This window comes from Miscanthus floridulus, chromosome 10 (assembly GCF_019320115.1).
Source record: "Miscanthus floridulus cultivar M001 chromosome 10, ASM1932011v1, whole genome shotgun sequence".
Lineage (NCBI taxonomy): Eukaryota > Viridiplantae > Streptophyta > Magnoliopsida > Poales > Poaceae > Miscanthus > Miscanthus floridulus.
In genome coordinates, this window is record NC_089589.1 from 29,906,453 (window position 1) to 29,915,906 (window position 9,454).

Sequence of the window (9,454 nt, forward strand, 5' to 3'; positions counted from 1 at the left end):
CATAAGCTATCAGCAGCCGGAAAGATTTCCGGGCCAATCCTTGCCTAAATGAACAGGGCCTTAATGGAACTATTCCCAACTAGAATGGTTGACTAATATTTGTATAACAATTGATCACCTGGAATGGTTCCTGGCCCGTTTCAAGATAACCGAATGACCCCTTAGTAAGTAACATAATCCTTATAATCTAGTTCAATTCATTAGCTTCGTTGTTGATTAATAAAGAGAAGGTACTTTTGCCAGTATACTATTTTTAAAAAGTTTTAGCTCAATTTATAGAGATGTACTTATTATGGTGATTTTTTTTTTTTGAAAATGGAATAAGTCCTTAGGTCTTGCTTGAATTGAGTTGAACTGATTTCTACAAAATTCTTGAATTTAAAATTTGTAGACACTAGCTCTCTTGTCTACATCTACTACGTGCCTACGTCAAGTAGTAAATTAATAAAGAAAAAAAAACTACTCTCTCCGTATCAAATTATAAGATATTCTAATTTTTTTAGATACATTGTTTTTTTATTCACTTATATATACACTGCGTCTAAGTATATAGTAAAAAGATATTTAAAAAGCCAAAACATCTTATAATTTAGAATATAGAGAATATAATGATCTAGTGATGCTTATTTAAGGTCCTAAATATTATTGTTTTTTATATAAAACCTGATGAAGTTTACAACCTCTTATAAACAGTTCTTTTTTGCTCTCTTATTAAAATAAAAAAAGTAAATCTAAGAGGGGAGCGCTATGTATCCTGGGCTTGCTCGAAGATCCAAGTCAAAAATAGACACGTACCCGGCCGAGTCTCGCCAACCACAGGATGCGGCTCAAAATCAATCAAGAATGACCATGCTTAACTTTTCTGAACACCACAAATTTTAACCCAACTCGACAAAATAACGCCCGACACATTTTTTTTTCTAAAAAATGATACTAGTACTATACTAGTAGTAATAAAACAGAAAAAGGAATTATAGCAATTGAAACGAAGCTTCTAAACAGTAATTTCTATTTTTTCGTATATATAGAGAAAAAAAGGGGAAAGAAGAAGAGAAGAACAAAGCAAAGCCAGGCACGCCAATCACCCGCGTCCTACTCCTACCTCCAGCCACAAAGACGAGCTCCAGGATTCCCACCCACACCGAATCTTGACCGGACGATTCCACCCAAGAACCGCGCGCAACAATTCACACCGCGCTTCTCTTCTCCAGCGATGCAGACGGCGGCGGCGGCGGCCGTGGCGTGGGCGTCGGTACCATCGACGTCCACCTCCTCCTCCTCGCCTTCCCCCTTCAGGGTAAGGGTTCCGACCGTTCCCCGCCGTGGCCCTTCTCGAGGGGCGCTTTCTTGCCTGGCTCCGTCCGGCTGATGTTCTCGATTTGGTGCGCAGGTGGGGGTTGCGTCGACGGCCGTGCCGGCTTCTTCCGCGCCCAGGCTTGTTGCCGCCTCCGCGCCCCTGGGTCATCGACGGCGGCGGCAAGGTCAGTTCTTTGTTAGCCCCGAGTCTTTTTCTCTCCATCTTTGTTAGGGATTTCATGGATTGGTACAAAACTCTCAAGCTTACCTTACTGTATGGATTGGATTGGTAGTATGTGGAGCTGTCTCAAGGATTGGTGGGGTATTTTGTAGAGGAAGAATTATCTTGCCGTATATGTTGTGGAACTTTGATGGTTTAATCCTGGAACCATACTGCGGCATCATCTGGTGAAAAGGAAGAATCACAAACTGTGTTGGTATAAACCCCACGTTCAGGTGTTAGGATTGAAGACCAGCTATCTATTGCCACATAGTGATTGTTTGCTTAGGTTCTTGGCTAAGGATAGCATCCCAAGATGATCAATCTTTCGATATAGTGACACATGGTGCTAAAATGTAGTTGCAAGATGTTGATGGTGTGTGGTAGGCTTTGTAATTATGCAGTGAACAGCTGGTAACATTAACAAAACGATAAAATACCCCTTGCACCTATCAAGTGTGTTCTGTAGGACTATATGATATCTTCTGTCTTTGGGAGCGTAGTGTCATATTGTCCGCGCTGTGTTGGAATTATCATCTAAGCATATAGGAGTAGAAAGTTAACTGTTTTGGTACGAGCTGGAGCATCCCTACAGTGATTAATGTTAGGTATCAGGGCATTCCACAATTCAGACTATTTGCTTGTATTTTCTGTCTGAATTTATTAAGATGTAATTGTTCAAGTCACTGCAACTCTTAACTGTGTCCTGGTCTAGCAGTGGTTCAAGCTGTTGCCAATCTAGACCCTGCGATCGAGCTGCCATTGACTGCTGAAAATGTTGAGATGGTGTTGGATGAAGTAAGGCCGTATCTTATGGCAGACGGAGGCAATGTTGCGTTGCATGAGATTGACGGGAACGTGGTAAGGTTAAAGCTGCAAGGAGCATGTGGGTCGTGCCCGGCTTCAGTAACAACGATGAAGATGGGTATTGAACGGCGCTTGATGGAGAAAATACCAGAGATTGTTGCGGTTGAGCCCATCGCTGATGAGGAGACAGGCCTTGAGTTGAACCAAGAGAACATTGAAAAGGTAAATGTTCTATTGTTGGCCAAATATTTCCATTAGTAAAGATCACTTGATTCTTATGGAATACTGAAGTAAACCAGGATTTATTTTGTTGGATGTTGACTAATTGGACTGAATTTTCCTTGAATAAGATCAAATTCTTCTTAAACATGTAGTATACTTTGTAAATGAATTTCAGAGTTTTCTGATGAGTTGTGCTTATTTATTTCTACAGTGCTGTGACTACATAATGATGTTATTATCAGTTATTTTACATTTAAAATCCATCTTCTATGCAGTTTGTAGGCTTGAATTATTCATCTTTAACTATTAGATATATTGTGGAAAGTGTATTGCAATGGTAGAATGCTTTACTTCAGTTTTTTGTTCGTAGGAGCAGGTCAGGACTTTTCAGTGTAGTTGCACTCATTCAGTGTCATTTTTCTGATCATTTGTCTGGTGGAAGCTCTGGTTCTTTGGCTGATTTCCATTGTATGAACTTAGAGCTTGTCCTTGTATCATAAGTCATAACAACTAGCTTTTGTGCCCCTGCCTATACACACACTGATACATTTATGTTATGGCTAACAATTTAGCTTTTGCATCCTTATTTGTTCAGTATGTGAGGTAACATCCTTTCAGCTGTCACCTGTGCTACAGCGGTGCACCGTGCAACCCTGTTCGACTGATACAGGAAGTGATGTTAATCATGCTATCGTTGATAGGAAATTCTGTCTGCTGATATAAGTTTTGTGATTTTCCAAGTTTACTTCATATATGTAAGATCAAAGCAATAAAGAAGATAGGGTGACCAACAAGCAAATGAGACTACTGCTATCGCTCTTATGCTTTGTCTTACTTTGAAAACTAGCCTTGAAGATGTATAATTTCCATTCCTCTCATGGATCAGTATTTTTTTAAGGGCACTGAGATAGAAACTGAACATCAATTACATGTTTTCTCCTATGTCAGGTACTTGACGAGATTAGGCCATACCTTGCTGGCACAGGAGGTGGCGAGCTTGAGTTTGTCACAATCGAGGAGCCTATTGTCAAGGTTAGGCTTACAGGCCCAGCTGCTGGTGTGATGACTGTCCGAGTAGCGTTGACTCAGAAGCTCCGTGAGAAGATCCCTAAAATTGCAGCTGTCCAGCTATTGCCATAAGATTATAATCTTTTAGAAGCCAGGCACCAGTCACAGTTGACAATGTAAATGTACCACTGCAATAAATCTTAAGGAGTTGTAATGTGTAGCCTACTGAGCATTTAGCTCCTCTACAGTGATAGATGCGCAATGTTCAAGTAAAGGTGTTTGTTGGATTTGTAACCAGAGTTTTGGTTTATGTCTGTATGATCTGTACTCTTGCTATAATCACGAGGGAACAAACTAAATCATAGAGTACACATATGTTCAGCTTTCAGAAAGAGTAGTTTCTCCTCCTGGAGTTGACGTCTACTGTGATTTGCAAACTTTGTTAAATTCTCAAATTCACTTGGGGCATGTTCGGTTCCCTGGGACTGGTGGCCTGGAAGTATTTCTAACTGAATTTCTTGTCTACTTTGTATAACCTTTGATGAGTTGGATTGATTCTTGGAAAAAAAAACCTTTAATAGATTATTGATCTTCGCCTTTGCTGCATTATGTCTGATGCAACATACCTTGTGCCACTACATAACACAAGCACCAAATAGGCCATAGGTTCAGTCGTAATGCAGCACTTGGGAAATGCATGAATAATACAATGCATAACTGATCATCATGAGTTATTTAATTTCTTCTACGATTGCGATTTACAAAGGCATCAAAACGGCAAACCATTTCACAAAACTCTTTAGCTCCATACAGTTTTGCGACCAAATGGCATACAGCTAAGATACCTTTAAAACTTACATTGCAATAGCAAACCATTCCACAAGACTCTTTAGCTCCATACAGTTTTGTAACCAATGGCATAAAGCTAAGATACCTTTAAAGCTTACATTGCCCAGTAGATGCAAAAGACCAAGGATGTGAGCATCCATGAGACTCCTAGGTGCAGAACTTTTGGATATAAGTCCATATTGTGCAAGTGCACAACTGCGTTTAACAACAAAAAGGCCTGCAGAGCTCCATTGCTCGAAACTGTCTTAGCACAGAGAGCAGAGTCGGGAAACGAAGACGCAGTCAACCCCAGCAACATGGAAACTAGAGCAATTGTGAAGTAGATTGTACAGACTTGGGCAGCTACATTGTTGTACTCATTCAGTCGGTTGAGAAGTACTGCCTTGTCAATCCATGTAATTAAAGCTACACCAAGAAAACAGATGACCTTGTAGTGCTTCATCCTCTGATCAGCAACAGCCTTCACCTGCACAGTACAGTAATGTCAGATTAAACACTAACTTACTACCCAAACAATAATGTCAGATTAAACACTAACTTGTTATCCAAACAATGCAGACTGTAGTTTTTCTTTATTTACCTCATGTTTCATGTTTGTCTCATGACTATCGGTCTTCATTGCCAACTGCGCAAACCTAAAACCAAGCAATTGTGTCAGCAAGCATACAACATTGGCTATTGCTTGCTAACATTAGACTGATGCAGCAAACAAAAAATGAAAATTACTTTGGACAAAGGGCTGTGGCACTGTGCCAGGTGCCATGCTCAATCGCGCTATTGGTTGCTACTCCTACATTGGAATGACGCAGCAAGCCAAACTGAAGATTAGTTTCAGCAGACAGCAATGCTGCGTGTGCAATCGAAACTGAAGATTAGTTTCAGCAGACGGCAATGCCGCGTTCAATCTGGCGCGCGCTGCCCTGAGCTATTGCCCCCAATTTGACTGGGGCCACCCCCACGGTCGGCAGCAAGTGGTGCTGCCGAGGCTTTCTCCATGCTCTCGCCGGCCAATGAGCTCGGCAGCACGTGCCCCAAAATCTGTCGAATTCCATCTACTTTTCAGAATACTTGTTCGCACCGCCTACCAAACACGAAACTGGAACAACTCCATCCCCACAACCAAATGCATACATGGGATCACTCCAACCCTGAAAACTGGGATGGACCCAATCCATCCTACTCATCCCAAAACCAAAAACACCCTAAGAAGATGGTAGTTAAAAAAAAAATCCTGAACTCATCATCAGCTTGGCGGAACCACTGAACAACACATGTGGTTCTCAGTTTATGGCGTAAATTGACTTGGTGCTCCAACAAAAATTTTGTTATAACTTTAGCCAAATGGTCAAGGCAATGGTCTGGTTGGACTGAACCAGCAAGCCAAACTGAAGATTAGTTTCAGCAGACGGCAATGCCGCGTTCAATCTGGCGCGCGCTGCCCTGAGCTACTGCCCCCAATTCAACTGGGGCCACCCCCACGGTCGCCAGCAAGCGGGCGCGTCCGAGGCCGTTCCTCATGCTCTCGCCGGCTGACGAGGTCGGCAGCGCACGTGCCCCCCTAAATCCGTCGAACTCCCGAACCCAGCCTCATCCCTCCAGCCCTCCTCCCGCTGCCTCTAACTCCTACCACTGCGCCGCATAAACCCTAGCCCTCCTCCGTGGTTCGACAAATCAGCACGACCGCGCCGCGGCTTCCCCACCCCGCGCCATCCACATCAATAATCACATCGGAAGCAGTACCTGCGTCGCCGGCTGTCGTCGGAGAGGCGGTCGCGCTTTAGAAGACGCCCCCACGAGGTCGTCGGAGTGGCGGCGGCGCCGAGGCCCTCAATCGGGTGCGACGAACTGGAAGCGAGGCGGTTGGGATTTGAGAGGAATTGGGGGTTTTATTCGTCTCCTCTTTTTTCCAATCCAAACACAAAACGATTTCAAAAAAAAAAAAAAAATCCAAACACAAAACATACAAGACGTGATTGTTTTGTTTTGTGTGATTCTTTCGCTTCGCAGTTCGCAGCCTGGCTCGTACCTGGGCCGGGACCAAGGCCCAACTGGCTCAGAGAAAGCAAACGCGTCAGGAAGCCAGCTCCGTGAGGACAGGCTTAGGTCTAAAAATAACCAATTTTGAAACGGGCAAGACTAACGCCCGGACGTCCGGCCCTACTCTATGCCTGTGTCCGGATGCAAGGGCCTGTTCGGCTGGTATTAAAGTCGGCTGATAAGCCGGCTAAAGCTGTTTTATTATGAGAAAAAAATACTGTAGATTCTAGCTGATAAGCCGGCTGATAAGTTCAAACGAACAGGCCCCAGCCTGCAACCGCTTCACATTGGACACCCCCCGCGCTTGCATCAGATCCCACGCTAGCGAATCGCGTCTGACCGCTCGTGACCGATCCCGCGCCAGTGACCACGTCTGACCATCCACGATTCGATCCCCATCCCGGTTGCGCCCCCGATGTCAAGCCCGCCGCGCCAAGTTCCTCCCCTCGCTCCGCCATCCCTACCGTGCCTAAAGATGGCAACGGGGACCCGATATCCGATACCCGACGGGTTTGATCCATTAGAGGACGGGGATGGGATCATATCTTTACCCGCGGGCATCTAAATGGGCAAGAATCCATACCCGACGGGTATAGCGGGTACGGGAACGTTCCCTGTTTACCCGTCCCCGTTACCCATTGGGGAACCCGACTATTTGAGCTGTCATGCGAGTATTAGGCCCAAAGAAGCTCAACATAGATATTTTGGTCCAAATCTGAACAGTCATATATATAGTTTGTGTGTTCTAGGAACTCTCGTTCAATTTTTCCTCATCATCTCCGCCAGCAGCACAAGCACGCCTGTCTAACGAGCGCTCGTGCCCCTCACTTCCTCAGTTCGGTCTCTCTGCCACCTTTGCTCGTCCTCCTCGCAACCTCGCTCCTTCTCCTCGGTATCTCCGAGACTCCGACACTTATACCCGGGTGAAAAAAGAAACGTCTCTGATTGCAAAGCTGCGACCCAAGTGTCCTTGTTTATCGGGTATACAGTACCCGTCGGGTATCTGTTACCTGACCGATACCCGACGGGTACGGGGATGGGTAAGAATCTATACCCGAGACAGTTAATGGGGATGGGGACGGGATGAATTCTCCGTAGCGGGGAAGAGAACGTTTCAGCGATACCCGACGGGTATATACCCGTTGCCATCCTTAACCGTGCCCCTGTCCTTTGCTGTGCTCTATCTCGGCCACGCCCCTTTCTCCGTCCTAACATCTCATCTCCTCTGCAACATCTGTCCGACCGTTGCAACATATGCAGTACTATTGAAACATACTTGTATAGTCATTGCAACATCTAGATGAAACACATGAAACATGTGTCTGAAAACATCTGAAACATTTGGAATATATATTTGCAACATACGTCTAAAACAAATGAAACATGTGGAACATACACTTGAAACATACATGGGTAGCCAGTGTAACATGTGCAATATCATATCCTTTTGCAACATCAAGATGAAACACATGAAACATACAGATGAAACACCTGAAACATACAGATGAAACACGCGAAACATACGTCTGAAACAACTAAAACACTTAAAACATATACCTGCAACCTACGTACATAGCCATTGCAACATATGCAACGTATAGATGAAACACATGAAAACAACTTCTGAAACACACCTAAAACAAAACATGGCGCCGCCCGCAGCCCTGGCCTACCTGGTGGGGAACTACGGTAGCCATCAAGTGGCGCTCGGGTGTAGTGGAGAGGGAGGACGACGGTAGGCAAGCGACTGGGTGTGGTGAAGAACGCCGCACCGGAGCAGTCGTCGTGGACTACGCCGCATCGGCTCGAAGAACTCGATGACGAGTGGTGAGTGGCGGTGGGGAGATAGGAAAGCAGGCGGCGGTGCTCGGGCGCGGTGCATTGCGGACGCGGCAGCGCGGTCGCGGTGGATCAAGCCGCGGCGATGCGGGCGCGGAGAGTTGGCTCGAGAATGGATAGGGAAACAGTGGCGATTCAAGAAGAAGGTGAGAACACTGATGTTTTGTTTTTATTTTCGTGTAGGAGGCAGTGTTGCCTGTGGGGCCGACGCCCCACCAATACGCGTCCGGACGAAAAGGCACCCTACTCACAGCATTATCGATTTTGATAAAGGCTTGTTTACGAGGGAAAACCATGCAGACATGGATCATCCCAAGTCGCAGTGTGATCAGTGCACGGCTTCAAAAAAGATCAAGGGATAACACGATGCTCTTATAGCTGCACCAAGCTTTATAGGTCCCGTTCGCTGGTCTGAAATTTGGCTGAAACTGACTGAAAACACTGTTCCAGCTGAATTGTTGTGAGAGAAAACACTATTTCGACTGAAAAAAGAAGTTGAAGAAGTCGAATATGGGGTAAGCCGAATAGGGCTATAGTGATCTGAAAAAGAAAAAAAGAATTGGAGCAGTACGTCGTGCCTGCTTTTATTTTATCGTGAATGGCGCCGCACTGCTCACGTCAGCGATTGACGGGTGGTACAACGCAACGCAACAACAACCGACAGTGAAGGAGAAGGCGCATCCCGAGCGGAAACGAGGGGAGGTGGCGGGTGGCGTGTTTGGTTGGATGGGCTAGCCTCTCGTGCTACCTATAAATTATAAATGAGGGAGCCAACCGTACACCCTTGGCCAGGCCAGGAAAGAACACGAGCGTAGCTCGTTTTTCCGTAGCCAGGCCTGGCCAGTTGCAAATCCCCGTTCCCGTCACCTCCCTGTGCGTTGTCTTCCACCTGCGTCGTCTTCCCTCCATCTGGTGCTCCTCCGCGTCCGTACGCTGGCCATCTGCTTCCCCGGCTTGCTAGTCGGCGTCCTCGCGTCCACAGCTGGTCCCTTCTTACTGAAGCTGCGCGGCAGGGCTCAGGGGAGGCCGGCTCGCTTCACCGCTCGCTGCTCGGTCCGGGAGGCGCTTCGGAGGTCGCCGGAGGAACAGCGCGCCATGGCCGTCCTCCCCGCCCCTACTCCTTCGCGGCCTGCACAAGCGCCTCCTCGCCGGCTTCCACCGGAAGAGCATCTCCTC

General features: G+C 46.1%; 1 protein-coding gene, 1 long non-coding RNA gene and 1 pseudogene across 2 annotated transcripts; 2 read left to right on the top strand and 1 right to left on the bottom strand.

The window, feature by feature from the left end:
* The first annotated feature begins 1,058 nt into the window (after positions 1–1,058).
* On the top strand, positions 1,059–3,922 carry LOC136486440 (nifU-like protein 2, chloroplastic). The gene is made up of 4 exons (XM_066483335.1): positions 1,059–1,297; positions 1,391–1,481; positions 2,235–2,545; positions 3,494–3,922. Exons 1-4 carry the CDS (start codon positions 1,214–1,216, stop codon positions 3,683–3,685), a joined length of 678 nt encoding a protein of 225 aa, XP_066339432.1. The 5' UTR covers positions 1,059–1,213; the 3' UTR covers positions 3,686–3,922.
* On the top strand, positions 2,553–3,487 carry LOC136486441 (uncharacterized; annotated as a pseudogene).
* A 368-nt stretch (positions 3,923–4,290) lies between the features above and the next one.
* LOC136489926 (uncharacterized) lies at positions 4,291–6,325 on the bottom strand. The gene is made up of 3 exons (XR_010767444.1): positions 6,143–6,325; positions 4,983–5,037; positions 4,291–4,868 (listed from the first exon to the last, which is right to left on the bottom strand). It is a non-coding gene; the product is annotated as an uncharacterized lncRNA (long non-coding RNA).
* Between the last annotated feature and the right edge of the window lie 3,129 nt (positions 6,326–9,454).

Bases quoted from the DNA above. Each gene is read 5' to 3' on its own strand.
- LOC136486440 (XM_066483335.1), top strand. From the start codon at position 1,214: ATGCAGACGGCGGCGGCGGCGGCCGTGGCGTGGGCGTCGGTACCATCG. The intron at 1,482-2,234 runs GTCAGTTCTTTG...CTGGTCTAGCAG, and splicing joins TCATCGACGGCGGCGGCAAG to TGGTTCAAGCTGTTGCCAAT. The intron at 2,546-3,493 runs GTAAATGTTCTA...CTCCTATGTCAG, and splicing joins ACCAAGAGAACATTGAAAAG to GTACTTGACGAGATTAGGCC.